The sequence below is a fragment of the Podarcis muralis genome, chromosome 2, assembly GCF_964188315.1.
Source record: "Podarcis muralis chromosome 2, rPodMur119.hap1.1, whole genome shotgun sequence".
NCBI lineage: Eukaryota > Metazoa > Chordata > Lepidosauria > Squamata > Lacertidae > Podarcis > Podarcis muralis.
In genome coordinates this window covers 110,332,869-110,355,142 of record NC_135656.1, presented here as the reverse complement: position 1 = coordinate 110,355,142, position 22,274 = coordinate 110,332,869, and the positions used below count along the sequence as shown (strand labels likewise).

General features: G+C 46.5%; 1 protein-coding gene across 4 annotated transcripts; it reads left to right on the top strand.

The window, feature by feature from the left end:
- Positions 1 to 328: 328 nt before the first annotated feature.
- Positions 329 to 20,759, top strand: LOC144327051 (uncharacterized). Of its 4 annotated transcripts, none has more exons than XM_077925238.1 (7): positions 329 to 462; positions 8,706 to 9,188; positions 11,215 to 11,310; positions 14,277 to 14,381; positions 16,076 to 16,239; positions 17,542 to 17,645; positions 19,470 to 20,759. In XM_077925238.1, the coding sequence occupies exons 2-7, from the start codon at positions 8,714 to 8,716 to the stop codon at positions 19,669 to 19,671; spliced, it is 1,146 nt and encodes a 381-aa protein (XP_077781364.1). In that variant the 5' UTR covers positions 329 to 462; positions 8,706 to 8,713; the 3' UTR covers positions 19,672 to 20,759. The 4 variants fall into 4 exon arrangements, with proteins under 4 accessions (XP_077781364.1, XP_077781365.1, XP_077781363.1 ...); XM_077925239.1 differs by lacking the exon at positions 329 to 462 and adding an exon at positions 5,826 to 7,141; XM_077925237.1 differs by lacking the exon at positions 329 to 462 and adding an exon at positions 7,317 to 7,606.
- Positions 20,760 to 22,274: the final 1,515 nt, after the last annotated feature.

The following is a 22,274-nucleotide window of genomic DNA, read 5'->3' as shown; positions in this document are numbered from 1 at the left end:
CTTAAATTGTTTTAGAATTAAAGCGGTATAAGTAAATGAGGCTAGATCAGGGTAGATGTTTGCATACAGGGTATGAAGCCAGAACTTAATTTCTCAGCTGTTGGGAACAGATAAGCACACCGCTGGTGAGGTCACGCCGTCCACCCTTGGGTGGAGCAAAATCACCCAGCTTCCCATGCACACACAACCCCACCAAGTGAACTTCTGGGACGCTGGAACTAGATTGCTTCGGTTTGGTCTAGTTCCACTCGGCATCCGAAGTGATAAACATCACATGACCCATCCATATTTCTGTTATCTTGGACTGAAAGGGTCTATGCCCCATGGTAAGGACCCAAACACTACGAAGGAAGGCTTTTCAAATACCTCCCCAGACGAGGCAACTCAGACCTCCTGCCACTGAACATCTGCCTCCTCTCTCTTAGGTCTGATTATCCCATCCGTTTTGACAGTGAGAGCCTGGTGAGACAACCTTATATTTGTTTATGTTTTGCTTAGACTGGTACCTTTAGGAATATAGGAAGCGTAGTGCTGATAAGGGTGGCGCTGTGGGTTAAACCACAGAGCCTAGGACTTGCCGATCAGAAGGTCGGCGGTTCGAATCCCCGTGATGGGGTGAGCTCCTGTTGCTCAGTCCCTGCTCTTGCCAACCTAGCAGTTCAAAAGCACGTCAAAGTGCAAGTAGATAAATAGGTACCGCTCTGGCAGGAAGGTAAACGGCATTTCCGTGCACTGCTCTGGTTCACCAGAAGCGGCTTAGTCATGCTGGCCCCATGACCCGGAAGCTGTACGCCGGCTCCCTCGGCCAATAAAGCGAGATGAGCGCCGCAACCCCAGAGTCGGTCACGACTGGACCTAATGGTCAGGGGTCCCTTTACCTTTACCTAGTGCTGCTAATGCCAAGGTTGCAGGTTCGATCCCGTATGGGACAGCTGCAAATTCCTGCACTGCAGAGGGGTTGGACTAGATGATCCTCAGGGTTCCTTCCAACTCTGCAATTCTATGATCTAGCCCAGAATTTCCAACACAGACTGGCAACAGGTCCCCAGGGTCTCTGCCCATCTTCTGTTGTCTGATCCTTCTTAGCATTGATGGAAAACACATTACTCATGTGTGCAGTGCAGTGTGTGTGAATGCTTTTTGTTTGTTTCTTGTTTTGCAAATTTTTAAATTTAGTTTTACATAATGATTATACCCAACAAACATAACAATTCCAAAGGAAAAAGAGGGGGGGAAACAAAAACTTCGGACCTCCCTCCCTTCCTCAGTTCCATTTCTAAATTTTATTCCTGCATCTCTTACTGTACTATATGTATTATATATCCATAGTGTCCAAAGTTCATGTTACAGTGGTGCCCCGCAAGACAAATGCCTCGCAAGACGATGTTCCCTATGGGTTTTCGTCTTGCGAGTCTTGCAATTTTTTCCGCTCCCCCCCTTTTTCTAAGCCGCTAATAGCCTTTTAGCCCCTAAGCCGCTAAGCCTTTAATAGCCGCTAAGCCACTAATAGCCTTTTAGCCGCTAAGCCTTTAATAGCTGCTAAGCCGCTAAACCGCTAATAGCGCTAATCCACTAAGCCGCTAAGAGGGTTGCTTCGCAAGACGAAAAAACTTTACAAGTGTTATTGTACCTCGGGTTACAGCCGCTTCAGGTTGCGGTTTTTTTGGGTTACGGACCACCAACACCAGGCAGTACCAGAACGGGCTACATCCAGGTTTTTGTGGTCGCGCATGTGCAGAAGTGCTAAATTGCGCTTTGCGCATGCGCAGAAGCACCAAATTGCAACCTGTGCATGCGCAGACGTGGGTTGTGAACGCTGCGGGTTGCAAACGTGCATCCCGCACGGATCACGTTCACAACCTGAGCATCCACTGTATTCCTGTTTACATTGGTCTCTAAGATATGTTATAAAATTATTTCAGTCCTAATAAAAATTTGGTCTTCCTGATTTCTGATCTTCCCCGTCATTTTTGCCATTTCGGCATAGTTCATCAACTTGGTCTGCCATTCTTCTCTGGTCAGGACTTTTGTCTACTTTCCATCTCTGGGCTAAAAGCATCCTTGCTGCTGTCGTCGCGTGCATAAACAGTCTTTTCTTCTCTTTTGGTAATTCCGTACCTATAATTCCTAATAAAAAAAGCTGCTGGTTTTTAAACAAAAGTCATCTTAAACATTTTTTTCAATTCATTATATATCATTTCCCAGAACGCTTTTACCACTCCACATGTCCACCACATATGATAAAAGGTACCTTCTTTCTTTTTACATTTCCAACACATATTTGAACCACTTCTATACATTCTTGCTGATTTACTAGGTATAACAGATACCAGCGGTACATCATTTTCATATAATTTTCTTTCAACGTATAGCAAGCTGTAAATTTTAAATCTTCTTTCAATAACTTTCCCCATGATAAAGGCTGTAAAGGTACCTCGGGTTACGAACGCTTCAAGTTACATTTTTTTGGCTTACAAACGATTGTAACCCGGAAGTAAGTTTTCCGAGCTCTCGGAGGCCTCGCCGCTGCCTGGAGCCATGCCAGGACATCTGCAGGGCCTATGGCACTCTCGGAGGACTCTGCGAATGCCGGGAGCCAAGCCCCGACATCAATCCACTGTCCATTACAGTGGTACCTCGGGTTACAGACGCTTCAGGTTACAGACTCCGCTAACCCAGAAATAGTACCTCAGGTTTAGAACTTTGCTTCAGGATCAGAACAGAAATCGTGCAACGGCAGCGGGAGGCCCCATTAGCTAAAGTGGTACCTTAGGTTAAGAACAGTTTCAGGTTAAGAATGGACCTCCAGAACGAATTAAGTTCTTAACCTGAGGTACCACTGTACTTTCAATGGGAAAGTCCGCTTCAGGTTAAGAACGGACTTCCAGAAACGATTAAGTACTTAACCTGAGGTACCACTGTGTATAAATACTTTTTGAGTCCACATTCCTTTGAGGCCATTTGGACTATCCCTATATTTAGGCTGGGAAAAATAACTTTCAAGGGTGCAAGTTCCTGGGTGCTTCCAAACACAAGTTTACTGCAGAGTCAGTGCTGCTCATGGTTGAAACCCTTTTGCACCATCCACATGACATCACCATCAAAATGCCAGCGCGTACTTGGAATCTTAGAGTTGGAAGGGACCCCAAGGGTCATCTAGTCCAACCCCGCGCAATGCAGGAATATCAACTAAAGCATCCGTGACAGATGGCCATGCAAGCTCTGCTTTAAAACCTGCAAGAAAGGAGAACCCACAACCGTGGGACGGGTACTGTCAAACAGCTCTTACAGTCAGAAATTTCTCCCTGATGATCTTCATCCTTTAAACTGGATTCCCCTGACACACCCATCCTTTGGTACATACACATTTTAGCTGTTGCCCAGTGGAACTGGCACATGCGTGAGATACACGTTTTTCAACTTATTTTCCAACCTGTCAATCATGATGCTTTGTGAATTACTGACTCCGCCATTCATATTTGGGCGCCTTTATTACGCACGGCTACTCGGATTTGTCTCCTCTCCCACGCTGCCCCATGGGTCTTGTGCTTGCACAATTCTCCTCTATTGCTACGTTTAAAAACAAAACAAACCCTTTTCCTTGGGCATTGAGACACAGAGCCCGATCACCGACAGCTCATGGGGGAGAGACCCTGTTTACCGAGGATCTCTCATCTATGTGACCGCAGGGTCAGGCATTGCTTTCTGGTTTTACTTGAAGTTCAACTTTGTGTTTTTTCACTTGCAAATACGAAGCGGGAGCCCTAAAACGAAATGTTTCCTGTTTGGCAGATGCTGCCTGGCCTTCTGCTGACTCCTGCAGGGGGCGCTGTTGCGCAGGTTGAAACGCTGAGTTGCCCATTTCTGAAAGTCCTTTTATTATTTTTACGTGCAAAAAAGGAGCTTAGTAGAATCAGAATAAGAAGAATCTTTATTTCCATCAGCCACTAGCCATAGCAATGAAATGAAAGATACTGAAGATAGAGGTAAAAACTTAATTACAATGGTACCTTGGGTTACATACGCTTCAGGTTACAGACTCCGCTAACCCAGAAATATTACCTCGGGTTAAGAACTTTGCTTCAGGATGAGAACAGAAATCGTGCTCCGGCGGCAGCAGGAGGCCCCATTAGCTAAAGTGGTGCTTCAGGTTAAGAACAGTTTCAGGTTAAGTACGGACCTCTGGAACGAATTAAGTACTTAACCCAAGGTACCACTGTATAGAAAATACATTTTGGGGGTTTACATCAATAATCAAATACTGTAACAGATCTTATTCTAATTGCCCCTGCTTAGTAGTGGTCATCTATGACGAACTCCTATTTTCTTGCGACAGACCCATGATTCCTAGGCATGCGACAGGCGGAAGCGTGGACGAGCAAGTTGTGCTCTGTGCCAATTCTTCCTGCCCAGGGATCTTGACCAAGAAGGCGGATTCCTGGGCTAAGAGTTAGGAAGCAATGGCAAGCTGTTTGTGTTCGGTTTCTTCCCTGCACAGAGGCCTTCCCCTCCCTCTGAAAAAGGGAGCATGCTGCCAGTTTGCACCCTTCTGTTGCTCAGACCCGGCTGGGACTGAGCGCACCTAAAAAGCAGGGCACACCCAACTCTTGCCATCACCCTCTTGGCGTGGGTGAAGGGTGCCCTCTTTTGAAAACATGGGAGGAGGAGGAGGAGGAGGAGGAGGAGGAGGAGGAGAAGAAGAAGAAGAAGAAGAAGAAGAAGAAGAAGAAGAAGAAGAAGAAGAAGAAAAGAAATTGTGCCCAGACTGGGGGCGAGGAGCAGGCTAGAAGAAGCAAAGATCACCAGTGTCGAAGCAATGATTCTTCAACATCAACTTCGTTGGGCTGGTCGTCATGTGCAGATGCCTGATTATCGTTTTCCAAAGCAACTACTCTATTCCGAAATTAAAAATGGAAAGCGTAATGCTGGTGGTCAACAAAAGAGGTTTAAAGACTGTCTCCAGGCAAATCTTTAAAAATGTAGTATAAACACAGACACCTGGGAAACACTGGCCTGCGAACGCTCCAGTTGGAGAACAGCCTTTACCAAAGGTGCCGTGGGCTTTGAAGACACTCAAACTCAGGACACAAGGGAGAAACATGCTAAGAGGAAGGCACGCTTGGCAAATCCACACCGTGATCAACTCCCACCCGGAAACCAGTGTCCCCACTGTGGAAGGATGTGTGGATCCAGAATTGGCCTCCACAGTCACTTATGGACTCACTGTTAAAACTGTGTTTATGGAAGACAATCTTACTCAGGTACGAGGGATCGCCAAAGAAGAAGAAGGCAGGCAGGCAGGGTGGATAATGTGTGTGTGTGGGGGGGGGTATTTTAATTATTTCATTTCTATAACGATTGATAGTTTTTTAAAAAAAAATCCTCAATCTTCTCAGAGAATAACAATAATCCTCAATGACTTCTCAGAAGTAATCCTCAATTACTTCTCAGAGAATAACAATACATACATCAGGATTTTTAAAGAGAGGGAGGGAGGGAGAGAGAGAGAGAGAGAGAGAGAGAGAGAGAGATGTCTTTCACAAGACCTCTTCACTCTTTGGCAAATATAAAAAATCTTGTGCAAAACTTCAGTTTTTAAAATATTTGTTAAAAATGGAAATTAATATCCCTCCCCCTTTTTTAACAACAACAACAACAAAAGCTAAAGCCTCATTTTGCCCATTGAGAAATAAGGCATGCTTACAGGGACTCTGTTGTAATTTATCACCATGCCAGAAAAATAATTTGCCTGCTTACCTTCTTTCCTAGGAGTACATGAGCCAGGGCATGAGAAAAAAATAAAAAAGAGGTTGCATCCCATATTGCCTCAGTAATTTTTGTGGTAAACAGAAGCTGTTGGAAATAATGAGAGCTCATATTTAAAAATAAGTGTAGATAATAATCAAGCTATGATCTGCGAGCCTGTGTTGCGTGAGATAAGCCAACCATATTGGCAGTGGTCTTTTCTAGAACCTTCCACACTAACCCAGTGCTGACTAACCCAGTCTTTCTCTATCTTGAGTCCTCGGATATTGTTGAACTACAATGCCCATCACCCCGACCGCTGTTCACACCAGCTAGGGATGATGGGAGTTGTAGTCTAACAACATCTGGAGACCCAAGTTTGGGAAACCCAACTTGACAGCAGTCTTTCCATCGGGCCAAAGCTAGGCCTCTCTCTCGGCTGTTCTGAGAGAGTGGCTCCATTTAGTTCCTCCTCTTGCCGAATTCTCCATCCCATCATTATTAAAAATGTGATTACTTGTAAGAACCGGTGCCAGAGCTTGCTTACTTTCCTCTTCCCTCCCTACTTATTTTTCCTTTTGTGCCGCAACTTTTCGACTGGCCCTCTTATGCTAGCTGCTGTTGGAACCTCTTTGGCCAGTGAGCAGGGCAAAAACATCTTTAAATAAACACATAACCTTTAACTGCAGTGGTTAGATTCTTCCTCTGAAGCCCCCAAGTCTTAATGTATGAAACCTTTGTAAGTCTTGCCTTTATTAGTTCATAACTGTTGCAACAGTGGCCATGAATAAAACTGGCTACAGCTTGTGGCTGGTGAAGAGAGATTAATCATGATCCCATCTTTGGACAACACATTAAGCCAAGCTCAGCACAGTGCAGGAGTAAAATAGACCAGGGAAGTACAAGCTACAGGCCTGTTATGTTTGTGTAGTGCCAATAAGCTACAGTTTAGTTTACCGTGACATACGAGCCAGGTCAGTGAGTGAATACCAGCAGCAGCAAAATGATTTTGAGGACCTTAGAAATCCAGAGTGTGTGTGTCAAATACCAGCAAACAACTTTGGATAGTTCTGCAAATCAGCCAAATTCTGCAAGAAACTTAAGCTCTCTTCTGCAAGGGAGAATATTCTGCAATTCAGCATTCCCTCTTCTTCGGCAGAGGGAATTACGCTTGCAGCTTCATGAAACGCAAGCCATAAGCGCTCGAATGCCAAATATCTGTCACAGTCTGGAGGCACCAACTGCCCAGAAGGGAACTGGAACACACATACCTGCCAAAAGACCCAAGTCCTCTTTTGACCCAGGAACCAGAACGGCGGTGAATAAAAATGCATTCCGGTTTTCATACTACTGTTATTTTGAGGAGCCCTGTTGCGTACTGACTCAGGGGATTCAGGTTTGTAATTTCAGAACCTTTGGAGCTGGCGGACCTGACCTGTTTACTGCCCAGGATTTGAAATGGTTCCCTTAAAATGTTCCCTCCTTCCACATGGGTCACTGTGGGTCGCACTTGCGCCTGTCGCTCCAAAAATCCCCTCGGCCTCCTTCGTGTTGACATCCCTCTGTTATTTAATGTCTGCTGGCCTTGGCAAAACCAAGCTGGGCCCGATTTAGCCTGCTCAGCTAGGCAGAATGACCCATCTTACACCCCAAGCTCCCTCCCAGGACCAGTGCAGAGCTGAGCTCCCCTTTCAGTTAGTTGCCGGTTTCCTTGGGAGCTGTCAGAACTGACCAAACCTCCTTGCCCTGAGAAAGAGCCAAGAGAAGGCCTGAGGTTAGGGTGGAAAACTAGGATTCAGCCAGGAGCTCAACTTTCCCCCTTAAACTGGTTTGAGAGGAACTCGAGACGGTGACATTCCAGGTACGTCACCAAGAATTTCTAAAGGCTTGGTGTGTGGAGGACAGCTAAAAGTAACAGTGGAGCGGTCTCCCTTAGGAGGTTGTGGGTTCTCCTTGCTTGGAGGTTTTTAAGCAGAGGTTGGATGGCCCTCTGTCAGGGATACTTTAGCTGAGATTCCTGCATTGCGGCGGGTTGGACTAGTATAGTCTAACAGGGCCATTTCTGCTCTCTGTGTGAGTATCTGTGGAGGGGACGCTTTGGGGTGTTTATGGGTCGGGACTTAAGAACACAACGTGCCGTATACCAGGCCAGAGATTTGTCCATCTAGCCTAGTGTTGTGGGTCTCCAGCAGAAATCTTTCACTTCACTTGCTCTCAGATCCCTTTTAACGTAAGGCGAAGATGGAATTTGCAAAGCAAGTGATCTACCCCACAGCTGTGGTTCCCACACCTGAAAACTTGCAGGTTCTTTCCCCTGAACTCCTCTTCCACCAGAGCTTGAACTGACCAGTTTCTGTTCCTACTGCTCACCCTCAACTGAAAAGGCTCTTGACGCAGGAGCAGCCAGAGTGGTGCCTTCCAGATTCCTTGTCCATTGGTCATTCTGGCTGCGTCTAATGCAAGCTGGACACGGGTGGCGCTGTGGTCTAAACCACTGAGCCTCTTGGGCTTGCCGATTGGAAAGTCGGTGGTTCGGATCCCCATTGTGGAGTGAGCTCCCGTTGCTCTGTCCCAGCTCCTGCCAACCTAGCAGTTCGAAAGCACACCAGTGCAAATAGATAAATAGGTACCACTCTGGCGGGGAAGGTAAACGGCATTTCCATGCACTCTGGTTTCCGTCGTGGTGTTCCATTGCGCCAGAAGCAGTTTAGTCCTGCTGGCCACATGACCTGGAAAGCTGTCTGTGGTCAAATGCCGGCTCCCTCGGCCTGAAAGCAAGATGAGTGTCGCAACCCCATAGTCGCCTTTGACTGGACTTAGCTGTCCAGGGGCCCTTTACCTTTTACCTTAATGCAAGCTGTAGTCCAAAAACATCTTGGCTACTCATGCTGTAACACAACCAGTTTACAATTATGCTCCCTACCAGACATGTAAGCATTTTCTTCTTCTCCTCTTTCTAGCCAGCGTGATGGATGCGCACTCTCTGATATGTCCCAGTGGGGAAAGGGTTTGTTTGATCTGCTTGAAGCCTTGCCAAGGCCCAGCCATGCAACCCTGCGGGCACAGCTTTTGCCCGTCGTGCTCCAACCGATCCTGGGTGGATGAACTAAAGGAGAAAGTCACCTGCCCCGGGTGCAGAGAAACCTTTCTGAGAAATAAGGCAGGCTCTTACGAACCTCTTGGGAAAACGGAAGAGGCCGCCCGGCTGACCACAGTGGATGAAACAAAACAGTCGGCTCAGAGTATCTGTGAGATACACAAGGAAATATTAAATCTTTTCTGTGTTGAGGATCAAGCCCCACTCTGTTCAGTCTGCAGAAAATCCTGGGATCATTCATCACACACTGTGATTCCCAGATGGGAGGACAGTCTTCCAAGATTGGAGCCTTCCAATTCTGGCATTATAGGATACTCAAACGCAGCAACTTGCAGCAAAGGAAACGGTAAAGAAATTAGCCTTTTGTGACGATAAGTGCATGTGATATTCTGAAGCAAACGTTATGGGAATTATTAGATAAATGTCTGGAAGTAAAACCACAGATTTATCCTCACGCCGTTTTATGGTTCCATGTCCTGCACCCTGTCAAGGGGAGGGAGATATACCAGGGCAGCTTTGCAGAACTGGTACCTTTTGAGGTGGAGGTGGGGATTCAACTCTGCATGCCTAGCTCTTCAAAGGCTTGCAGCACAAAAATGGGAAAAATAAGTCAACAGTGAAAGAATAGCTCACAAAAATCTGGAAGGTAGCAGCGATGTACAGGGTTCCGGAATTGATTAGAGTGAGAGAAGGCAGACAAGAAAGAGAACATTTTAAAGATAAACGGAAACCACGCCTTGGATTTAGAACAGGCATAGGCAAACTCGGCCCTCCAGATGTTTTGAGACTGCAATTCCCATCATCCCTGACCACTGGTCCTGTTAGCTAGGGATGATGGGAGTTGTAGTCCCAAAACATCTGGAGGGCCGAGTTTGCCTATGCCTGAACATAAATATGCATGAATGTGGTAGTTTTTCCTATGTAGTAAAATGCTAAGTATAGTATAATTATAGTGGTGCTTCCCCCCCCCCAAAAAAAAAATGAAAGAAAAATTGCACTAATCCAGGGATTCCCAAACTATGGCCCACGAACCACTGAGTTTAATTCAGGGGGTTCTGTGGCATGTCTGTGAAGAACAGTGGGGTACAGTAGCTCCATTGTTCTTAGAACCAGAAGGTGAGCAGGACAGACCAGAAGCAACAGGGGAGAAGCCACTTAAAAGGGGTAGAGAGGATTAGCAGTGAAGCTGATGAGAGGCTAGAATTAAGATGATGATGATGATCATCATCATCATAATTTATTATTTATTCCCCAGCCACTCTGGGTGGCTTCCAAAAAAATATTAAAATACTGTAATACAGCAAACATTAAAAGCGTCCCTAAACAGGGCTGCCTTCAGATGTCTTCTAAAAGTCTGGTAGTTGTTGTTCTCTTTGACATCTGGTGGGAGGGCATTCCACAGGGAGGGCGCCACTACACTATTAAGAAGCTTAATCTTGATGCAATTAAATAGTGAATCTAATATCTAGCACAGTGCAGATGTGAGCCATTAAGACCCTCAGCAATTTTCAAGTGGTCGATGGGGGGGGGACACTGGGAGCCATTGCACTAATCAACTTATTGGGGGGTGGAGAGGGAGGAAAGGATACTGAATACATCCCCCTATGATTTCATGCCTTATTAAAGTGAACTATATTTGTCTATCCCTGGGTGTTGGATCTAGTGGTGTAGCATGGGTTGCCAGTGCTTGGGGCCATGTAGAGGGGTATGAGGAAGGGAAGCAGACAGAGTACGCATGCACATTCAACTGCCTAGCGGCATCTGCATCACCCAGGAGAATGCAGCTGCAGAGATAAGAAAATAAGAGTTGTTCCAATATCTGGAGTGGTCACTTCCTGGTTCGCATGGAGAAGCTGTTTTCAACAGAGCCCAGCGATGGAAGCAGGCAGCTTTACTGAGGCAGCACTGGGTGTTGAAATTTCACACCCCTAATAATTTTGTGCCTGGGTCAGCCGCCCCCGTGGCTTCCAATGCTACACCACTGGTTGGATCAGAATAGGAAATCTTGCATGTGACATCTGTTTGGGCATGGAGTCCCACAGCCAGTTAAGGTTCCATGCACAGAAAAAGCCTCCTTTCTTGCACATATGGTCCCTAGCTGGATCAGTGCGAGCATTTTTTTATTCCAAAACAGACAGAGTGAGCAGATACAAAAGCAGCATTAGTTGCAAAGCACAGCTCAGTCACCTCCACAGGTTTAAACGTTGCCCCATACCTGATCTCACTGCTTACCAGTGACACCTGAATACGTAAGAAAATACGTATCAGGATAAAATGTTTCTGGGTACGAATACATATCTGGATAAAATGTTTCCAACAGCTGTGGAAGATAGGGTCAGAAATAATTGTCTGTTTGTGTTTACCCTTCAAAGGAGAGGTCGTTGGTGGGAATGAGAAGGACAGCACAGATAAGCTCATGCTGATCGAGCCGCAGGTTGACTTCAACTTGGAGGAAAACAAGGAAGAAGGTAAAAAGGCTTTGCTAAGAATGTAAGAGCCTCATATCTCAACATGCCGCTGGGGAGAGAAGCGATACACCAGAAGAGCTCTGCTGGGTCAGGCCGCTGGTCCATTTAGTACAGCATCCTCTTCTCGCAGTGGCCAACCAAATACCTATGGGAAGCAGGACCTGAATACAAGAGCACTCTCCTCACTTGTGATTCTCAGCTGCCGTCATTCAGAGGCGTGCTGCCTCCAGCACTGGTGGTAGAACATAGCCATCATCATCATCATCACCATTTTTAATTTGTATACCGCCTTTCTATCTTACAATACTCAAGGCGGTTTACAAGCTGAAGAAACAAAAAATGTGCATCTTATAACAATCTAATGCAATACAAAAATGTGATAATAAAACATAACTTTAAAATAGGCAACCTCCATCAAAAAAGTAACATTCAACAACCATTAGAATAGTATAAAATAAGATCAACATATAAAAGTTAAACAGAAATCCACTCAACAGTTACAATAATATCTAAACTATAATCAATAAAACAACGGCAAGCCACAGTACATAAAACAATACAATACACATTGAGAAGCAGAGAGTGGGGCAAGACAGGTGGAAGGAGGCCTTGCCTGATGGAGTCTCTCCCCACACAGTTCTTCCTCCAGGAACAGCTCCCTTATGAGGACTCCTAGGGCCGGAGGGTGGGGCAAGGCAGGGAGCCATTGCGCCTCCTAGGAGAAGGCTGCCTCCAAGCCTTGCTTGTGAACATCCCATAGGCACCTAAGTAGGCCATTTTGAATAAAGGGATATAGGACTTGGCTGAGAAGCCGCTAAGGCTCTGATATGGAGGATGTTGGGGGAAAGACCGTATTTGCTTGCAGAAGGCCCCAGCTTCAATCCTCAGTGTCTTCAGGTAGGGCTGTGAGAGATGTCCACCTGAAGCTCTGGATGGCCTCTGCCAGTTGTTGTGGACAAAGCTAGATGGACCATTTCTGTGCAAGGTAGCTCCTGTGTTCTGTTTTGAACCAGCTGCACCACAAAGGCCAGCAGTGCAAGGTCCAGACCTAGACTCAGACCCAAGGCAGACCAAGACCCCTTGAGGTAGACCAGGCTGAGATGGGACCCCCATAGACAGCCCCTTCTAAGCCACATTATTCTGAAGAACCCTTGGTTCCTGCTCACCAGCACAGGCAACGCACAAGGTGGGAACTGACTGAGCATCCAGGTCAGACAGCTGCACCTTTGAAACACCTTCAGGAAGGTGGTTGGGCCTGGGTGGTAGAGTTTGGCCCAAGAGGGATGAAAGTGTGAGCTTCAGAGCTTGTTGGCAGAAGTTGCCTGCTTGGAGCTATCCAAAGGCCTGTAACTCCTTCAGGTGGCCTGTCTATTGATTTGCTTGCACAAAACCTATGCAGAGGTTCGACTACGGCTGGTCTTTATGAGCATTTGTTCTGGTTTGCTTGTGGGGCGGTTATACAACAATGAGCAATCCTGATTTGCTTGCGGGACGTTTACACATCTTCGTTCGTTCCACACTTTTCATTGCACTGTCCCATTGCTTTCCAAACAGTAAACACTCTGCATTGTTGTTGTTTTGTATAATTCCTCTCCCCCCCGAGAGAATTCAGTGTAATAAGATATACGCAGCATAAAGAGAGTGATACAACCGTTCACAGCTCACCTTGAGTCTGAATGTTTTCAAAGTGATTTATTGTGCTCGGACAACAGCACACTGTAATCCACTCTAATTGCACAAACCTAAATTTCTGGTAGGGATGCGGGTGGCGCTGTGGGTTAAACCACAGAGCCTAGGACTTGCCGATCAGAAGGTCGGCGGTTCGAATCCCCGCGACAGGGTGAGCTCCCATTGCTTGGTCCCTGCTCCTGCCAACCTAGCAGTTTGAAAGCACGTCAAAGTGCAAGTAGATAAATAGGTGCCTCTCCGGCGGGAAGGTAAACGGCGTTTCCATGCGCTGCTCTGGTTCACCAGAAGCAGCTTAGTCATGCTGGCCACGTGACCTGGAAGCTGTACGCCGGCTCCCTCGGCCAATAAAGCGAGATGAGCGCCACAACCCCAGAGTCGGCCACAACTGGACATAACGGTCAGGGGTCCCTTGACCTTTAACTTTAAATTTCTGGTATGTGCTTGAATTCCACCCACAAAATTGTGGCGAACTGGAGAAACCCTAAGCTACTGTCAGACATCTGACACAACTTGTCAGGATCTGGCCACTGAGAAAGGAGAACTATCCCTGGCGAAGCAGAAATCAGGACTCTGGCACAGAGGGAATTTGGGCCTCTGCTTTACATTCAGCAGATGCAAGTTTCGATTCCCAAAATCTCTGGGCAGGGAGAAACCTTTGTCTGAAATCTGAAAAGCTGCTGCCAGTCTATAGGCAATACTAAGCCTTCTGCAAAGCTCTCTATAGTCTTCTGGGCCTGGGTTATGGCACCAGCCTCCAGAATAATCTGCCAAGCAATCAAAATCACTTTATTTTAATTGTCAGCGGTGGCCCCCTGATTCTGTAGAGTGCTCTCTCCAGAGATGCTTACCTTGTGCTGCCTACATTAATGCATTTCTGGCGCCAAGATAAGTCTTTTTTATTCTCCCCGGCCTCTTAAGCAATATAATATTGTGGTAGTTTCAACCATCAATCATGGCATTTAACAGCCTGATATTTTATTATTGACTCTGCTGCTATGATGATTGGATATGGGGCTCATGAGATTGTTTTAGCGCTTACTATGATTGGATTTATGTGGCATGGCTGTTTTTTATACTCTGTTCCCTGGGTTTTGGTATTATATTGATTTTATTGAATTTTTAAAGTTGTACTAGTTTAGAATCTGTGTTCGTTGTTGCTTTAGTCGTATATCACCTAGGGAGCATATACGGAGCGGAAATTCGGGCACGCAGCAAAAGCAAACAAACAAACCCAAACCCCTAAATAAATAAGCAGAGTGTGTTCCCCTTCTTCACAGACACTCCATCAAACTCCAGGGTCCAAAATTCCATAACATGGATCCTCCTGATACTCTTCATCATCCAGATTGTGGGCTTGGTGACAACCATCTTCGTTTTCACAAGTGAGTAGGAATCAAGCGGGTACCGTCAAAAGATTGGTAGTTGATTATATTTGCTTGCTTTGCTATAAGCTAATTGGCTTGCTTTGATGTTACCCTTATCTGTGGGACTGGGGTGCTGGGCTCCGAAAAGCCCAGAAAAGGGAAGCTATCTGTAAGATTTGGGTATTTGCTACCTATGACCTCACCTGGGCAGATGTCAGAAACCAGGCTGAGGAAAACTACTTTGATGAGGAATGGTGGGAGCCTCCCCCTCTTCCTGTTCCTGACCAGGATCCTGAAGCAGCCCAGGAGCAGTGGAGCAGTATAGATTTGGAGCAGCGGTTTGCAGAGGGACATGGTTTGGAAGACAACAGCTGGGTAGAACTGAGTAGAGAAGAGCTAGGAGAAGAAGAACAGGGAGAGAGAGAATTAACAGACTCCCTTTTGCTGGAAAGTGTCATAGCGCTCAGTCTAAGGTCAAGGAGAGCAGATAACGTAGCTACGCAGAAGGCCAAATGGTTGCGAGATCAGGTTGCCAGACGAGGAAGTGATGGAGGTGGCTCAGAGGGAAGTGGGTGGAAACCTTAATTGGGAGCACCTTTCCTCCGAGAATGGAGTCTTTGTTCTTTCTCTGTGAACATTAAACATCTCTTTAACTGGTAAGAGACTGTTTTCGCTTTGTTCTGCTTATCCACGGCCAAAGGGAGGGAGGAAGCCATTTCCCCGAAGCCTGACAGCAGGTGAAGCGATGGGAAGCTCTGGCCAGAGTGACGTGTGCTGCTTTGTGTATACAGAATGTATGAATGTTTGCTTGGGCGCGGACATGCCATCTCCTTGCTGCGGCGCCCGCCCACGTCTATAAAGCAGGCTGATTTGCTGTAATTATTCACCTTTCTTTTCTTTTTTTGAAATTTATTTAATCATTTTTTTCAATACAAACAGCAATCACAAAAAACACATACAACAAAAACCACAATAACACAATTTAACAATTCAGATTTGAGTACTGATATACCTATAACGACACCTTTTTAACAATGTTTCCCCACCTCTCCTCTCCCTACTTCCCATCACTTTCCGCCTTATCTCTTAAGTATTCCTTCCAGATTTCTTCATATTTATCCGTTCTTAATTTGCGTCAATATGCAATTTGTTCGTATGTAACTCATCTGTCCATATTGTCAACCTATGTGCTCAATGGGATCTTTTTGCAGCTCTTCCAGTTCATCAGAACAAGTTTTTTTGCTTCTAATATCCTTTTTTTTTTTTTGACCCCTTGTAATCTCCCACTTTCTGGTATATAATTTAGAATTAAATTCAAATTTCCTAAAAATAACTTTTTTTTATTACTCTTGCTATATATATCCTCACCTCGCACCAGTGCGAGGTAATTATGCGCCTTTCTTTAATAAAGCACTAGAGCCGATCACTCTGGTGTTGTGGACATCCTTCTTTAGTATCCCTGCACCCTACTGCTGCCAGGATCCCACCTTTGGGACTGCGGTTCAGGACAGTCATATAATGCATTTATATAACGATCAGGTAGAATAGCAACAGGTGGGAGCGAGTACCGTGAGGGGTGGAGTTACATGACAACTGACCAGTTGCATTGTGGGAGGTGGGGAATTTTTGTGTCTCCTGTCATGCCCCCTGAGTTCCTCAGGAAGCGGACGGGTTTCTATAACAAACAAAACAATGCTGGTTCTCGTCGTCAGAGGCTAAAGCTGAGCTACCAGCCCCTTGTTGCCCGTCTGGCTGGATCGTGAACCAAGGGAGCTGCTACCACGTCTTGCAACTGGAAGGGTCCTGGGATACTGGCCAGCGCCACTGCTCCTCGCTCGGTGCCTCCCTGGCTGTGGTTGCGGACTTGGAGAAACTGGTAAGAGAAGGGGCCTGCTCAGATTGCATGCTTTATATTTTTATAAGGGCTTCTTTTCAGAGCATGCGTCCTGTTAATATGCAGCGGTAGCCAATGTGGTTCGCTCCAGGTGTTGTCTGAGTACAGCTCCCACTGTTGAAGTCCAGGAGTGTCTGGAATGCATCACGACAGCAGTTCCTGCATTGCTATATCCAAACTGGAAGATGTGTCTTCAGTTTTAATGTTTCAACAAGTGGGATGTGATACATAAGTAGCAGTCAAGTGCAACATTCCTTGTTTTCCTAGAGTGGACATGCAAGGGAATGTTTGGTCCAGCCAGTCGGAACTTCCTGTTTCCTCCTGGGCTGGGACATACTTCCTTTGCATGTGACTAGAGGTGAGCGTGACCTTACCTGTCCAGGGAACAAAAGGACAGGGCACGCAGCACCCTCTGTCTCTTCGACTCTCTTTTTTACTTCCTCCATCGTTGGAGCAGCTTTTTAGCTAAAGATGCTCTGTTGACTTCCAGCCAACAGAAAACACTGGGATTATCCCCATATGGGATAGTTCCAAATACTTACACTTTGTAACTAAATCTGCCTTCAGGGATCCAACTGTGAACTGATGATGATGTGAGTAAACTTCTTTTACTACTTCACACAAGATTGTAACATGTTTATTCTTTTACGAGGGATATAAAGGGGACTTACCAGGAACATACAATTCAATACTGAATTGTATGATATTGAAAGACTTAAACAAGCCTGCAACCAGCTACCCGCTGTGCGTTAAAAGGGGAATGTGAAACTCTACTAAGTATATTATATAAACAATATTAATAAGGATATTAATATAAGGATATTAATATAAGGATATTAATAAACAATATATTCTCTCCTGCCTCCCTGAACATTCCCACACAACATTGGCTGAAAACTTCTCTATGTCACCAAGCACAATAATCTATGATTTTTTATCTTTATGTGGTTTTTTTTATCGTGTGTGTAGACACACACATATGCACACATGCACAGACACTCGTATACCACTTTGATAGTACGAAATTGTGGCATTTAAGTATTTTGATCAGTCCAACAAACAAACAAATATGTGAGCTCAGTGCTCCTGAGATGAAACCTAGCTATTATCTCTCACCTCTGCTCTGGTTTTCATATAAACACATAATATGCATAAATTTGGTAGCTGGCCCAGCATTGAGAAACAAACAAGTTATTCTTAAGTCAGGTCCCTTGGCTATCCTAAATGTACAAAATCCAGCTCTGAAACATTCTGAACCCCGCATTCTCTCTCTTTCGGAACCAGAAAGTCGCCATGCAAGACAAAGGCCCCTTTGACCACTGGGTTGGCCTCCTCAGAGAATCGGGAGGGAGCTGGAAATGGACCGATGGGACGGATTTCAACAACCTGTGAGTTCTTTATGCCTGAGCACCCACAACTGGGCCACTGCTGACATTCCTGCATTTCAGCGGGTTGGTCTAGATGGCCCTTGGGGTCCCTTCCGACTCTACAGTTCTATAATTCTATGAAATGACACCCTTGGGGAGCTTAGCTTAGTCCCCACTGTATATCCATTGCACCATCAGCTAAAGACTCTTGTTCTCAACAGCTGTTTGCTAGACATCATTGGGAATTGCGCTTGGTGGCGTTCTTGTGCTGTTTCGGTGTCGTTTGTTCTGGTGTTGAAATACTTTGACAATTTACAGGCTCCTTCACAAAACCTGTCCAGTCAGCATACATCCTGATTTGCTTCCTCAAAGCTCACGTAGTGGTTAGACTATGGCTAGTCTTGATTGATCAGCTGTTCGGATTTGTTTACGGTCCAGTTGTACCACAGAGAGCGTTCATCCTGATCTTCTTGCAGGGTGTTTACATGTCTTCCCTTTCCTCGTTTGTTTGCCCCACACTTTTCAGCACATTTCCTAACCACAGAAAGCGAGGGGTGTTTTTCCCCGTAATGGATTTGCTGTGCTAGGTTGACATTCAATGCACATGAACTCCAGAAACCTAATATCTGGTGAGTGCTTGAATCCTTCCTGCAAAGTAGTAACAGGCTGGAGGCATTCATAGTGGGTTGTGTAGTTGTTGTTTAGCTTAATAACAGTAGTAAAACTAATAATAATAATAATAATAATAATAATACCCCGCCATCTAACTTGTTGTGCTCACCCCAATCTCTGAATGGCAAGAGGCACCAATGGTTTCAGCACTTACCCAGGGTTTTGTTTTCTTGGAACAGAGGTCAGTGGGAACTATGATGTCAGTCTAGGATATAACGGTATGTGGTCTAAACCACTGAGCCTCTTGGGCTTGCTGATCAGAAGGTCGGCAGTTTGAATCCCCACTCCCATTGCTCTGTCCCAGCTGCTGCCAACCTAGCAGTTCAAAAGCACGCCAGTGCAAGTTGATAAATAGGTACCGCTGAGGCAGGAAGGGAAACAGAGTTTCCGTGCGCTCTGGTTTCCGTCACAGTGTTCCGTTGCACCAGAAGCGGTTTAGTCCTGCTGGCCACATGACCCGGAAAACTGTCTGTGGACAAACGCCGGCTCCCTCGGCCTGAAAAGCGAAATGAGTGTCACAACCCCATAGTCGCCTTGACTGGACTTAAGCATCCAAGGGTCCTTTACCTTTTTACCTTATATGGATTTTAGCGACACATATATACAGCCTGAGCACATGCTGGAGGGGTTCACAGCATTAACACTCTTAGCCAGGGGTAGGCAACCTAAGGCCCAGGGGCCAGATGCGGCCCAATCACCTTCTCAATCCAGCCCAAGGACAGTCCAGGAATCAGTGTGTTTTTACATGAGCAGAATGTGTGCTTTTATTTAAAATGCATCTCTGAGTTATTTGTGGGGCATAGGAATTCGTTCATTTCCCCCCAAAAAATATAGTCCGGCCCCCTACATGGTCTGAGGGACGGTGGACCAGCCCACGGCTGAAAAAGGTTGCTGACCCCTGCTCTTAGCAGATCTTACTTCTCCATCAGGTCTCCAGGGAAGCCGCAGGCGACAGCTTTGAGTGCAGCACAGAGCAAAGAAAGCAAGGCAGGGCTGTTTTGCCCAACGTGGGTCTCAAACACACAACCCTGAGATTCAGAGTCTCACGCTCTACCTACTGAGCTATATATAATAGTGCATGTCACTTTGGGCCTATCAGTTGAGAAAGCACCTCTGAATTTTTGCAGGCAAACAGCTGTCTTGTTTACGTGTCTGTTTCCTCTCCCTTTGCAGTTTTGAAGTGGAAGGAGACGGAGACTGCGCTTTCCTAAGCAAGGGCGTCCTGAACCGTGGAGACTGCTCAGCTGAGAAGAAGTGGCTGTGCAGCTGGAAAGCACAGACCAGAGGCGGATTCCACAGCCCTGCTGGGGGACGTGAAACTTTAAGAGCTGACCCCCTGCCGAAGGACCTTTCCACGCTTTTACCGTGTTCCTAGCTGCCACTCCCTCTGCGTGTGTGTGCAGTGATAAATCAGTCACCAACCCAAGTGACCAAGCTCGCATCCTAGAGGGTAGCTTCCCTTTCGGGATTTGAGCGCTCGATAAATGCTTTCTCGTGGCGTTGCTGCTACGAGAGCCCGTAGGCTGAAAAACCAGGTGATGCAAGAAAACATCCTAGCGCGTTCTGTTTTTAGAAATCTTCTCGTTTCGTTCTTGCAGTTGCAATCTCAAGCATAACTTTCTTGAGAGTCGCTCGCGTTGAACTCAGTGGGGTTTACTTCTGGGTAACAAGGCAGAGGATTGTGTCTCTGTTCAGAGAATTGGGTCTCTGTTTTAGTGCAGGCATTCTCTAATCAGTTTTAAGAATGGCCTGTGATGAAGATGACCGCCTCAGCTTTCCTTTTAGATGAAAACATGGGCAGGTTTGTGGTCCCCAGGACAGGTGAAATTCTTCAGCAGAGCACAACCCAAATCTCAGCCACTGAAAGGCTTAAACAGCGAAACAAGCGTCAAGCTCCACCAGTTCTAAAACCATGCAATTCTGAGATCAGTCCGAATGTATTTCAGACCTGACACTCAGTTGCTGAATGCCCAGGTTAGAATTAACAGTTTTATGGTTCTGTCATGAGACAGAACGTTGCGTAGTCAAAGTTTTCCAAGCAGGGAATGTTTCTGCCCTCACTCGTACGGAAACGCTGGTTAGGAAACTACTATTTAGCGCTGCAAGTAAGATATTTATATCACTGTTGGAAGGGAAATCAGTGTGACCTATATAGTAAGAGCATAGAAGAAGACACAATCTGCTGTCCGTTGGTGCGGGACGACCAGTGACATATTTCTGCGACAGCTTTATTGCTTCGTAACCTTTGCTCTGAAAGACGGAGCGTTTCCAAGAAGCAATCCCTGCATGGGCCATGCTGGCGGCCCATGTTCGCTATCATATTTAGGCATGTGGCGCATAGCTGGAATACTGCACGTAGATCCAGTATCCATTACGGAGGCTAGCATGACAACACAGCCCTCTGCGAAGCTGTTTGCAGACTCAGCCCGGGAGGGCAGAGCCAATAAATGCAGCACTACCAAATGTCAGCTCCAATCTTTCTCCCTCTGTGCATGCACGTGTGTGTGTGTGTGTGCGCGCGCGCACGTGTGCGTGCATTTGTGGTCTGTGTTGACAAGGAAATTAAGCTGTTCTTCGGGGGCCTTGGTGATTGAAATTCCTCCTTTTATATCACTGTGAAAGGAGGCCTCCGGGCCCCCTTATGTCGTTGCAGGGCCGGCCCTACCATTTGACAATGTGAGTCAGTCAATTCAGGAGGAAGGTGCTGGAGGCCAGGGAAGCAGAGCAAGATGTTGGCGTATATGCCGCCCCCAAGAAGCTTGTTTGCTGCCCTCAGGTTGGGGCAGGATACTGTCTTATCCCCAACCTGGTCAGTTTCTTTACATGGAATGGAAGGAAGATGCAATCTTGTCCCTTGCCTCAGGTGGCAAAATGTATTGAGCTGACTGTGTTTGGATGCCCCAGTTCAGTTCTGGACTATGCAGGGTGTGTGTGTGTGTGTGTGTGTGTGTGTGTGTGTGTGACCTATGTGTTGTTTTCATAGATGGGTCACTTCCTAGTGAATGTGGCTGTTAACGGTGGCTGAGAGCTAGCGCCACCTCCTGGACTGGATGTATGCAATCAGGCAGGCAGGCGGAAGCTGGATGAGGGCAGAACCAGGTTGGCTGGGCAGTGCCCCAGTCCCCGTAATGGACCAGCCTCCACTGGCGACATGTTTGCTCACCTTGTGCATGTTGCTGTCAAGGGGACACAGGGCACTTGGAGAGGGTGTGTGAGAAGTTTTAGGGAAGTGCTCCTGAGGCCGACGGAGGCTTTCTCTTACCAGCCAGCAACTGGGTACGCAAAATGCCCTCTAGGAGAGGATCCTCATAGATCCACACTACGTTTGTGGAGGAAAAGATGCTCCCCCCCGCCCACTGCTCCATCAATCCATACTGATTTGGGAAGAAGGAGCCCTACTGTCAGGAGGGAGCCGTCAGTAAATCACACTGTTCAAGTTGGAGTTAACTCTTTATTAGCAATAAAGAGTTACGACCTACACAGACTTGGCGGAGTGTCGGGCGTAATAAACGCAGCAGATCATCCCCGGTAGGTCTTGCCCCATGGATCAGTTGCCAAGACTGAAAGTCCCCATCTCCCTACAGCTGTCTTAAGTTCCCTCCTCTCCAGGGTTTTCTCCCCCAAGTAATCAGAGACTGCGCCTGTGTGAAGCCAACCTTCATCCTGGTCGCAGCAGGAGGGGGAGACACTTGTGGCTCTTCGCCAGCCGGACTCCTCTCTGCCTCTTGGCCTCCGTCCTACTTCAGCTTCTGCCTCTGATTCTGAACTTCTCTCTGCCAGAGACTCTCCCAGCTCGCAAAGCCCTGTTACCTCTTCAGCTTCTGACACCTGCCCTCTGACCATTAATCTTCGTCCCACCCCACACTCCCCGGACTCTGAGCCTTCTTTCCTTGCTGGTTCACCAGCTGGTTCTTCCCACCGTTCCTCTGCACCAAACCAGTCCATGACACCCACAAAGAGACTGCTTTGTTCTAATAA

Bases quoted from the DNA above. Each gene is read 5' to 3' on its own strand.
- LOC144327051 (XM_077925238.1), top strand. From the start codon at position 8,714: ATGGATGCGCACTCTCTGATATGTCCCAGTGGGGAAAGGGTTTGTTTG. The intron at 9,189-11,214 runs GTAAAGAAATTA...TACCCTTCAAAG, and splicing joins AACTTGCAGCAAAGGAAACG to GAGAGGTCGTTGGTGGGAAT. The intron at 14,382-16,075 runs GTGAGTAGGAAT...TCTCGTCGTCAG, and splicing joins AACCATCTTCGTTTTCACAA to AGGCTAAAGCTGAGCTACCA.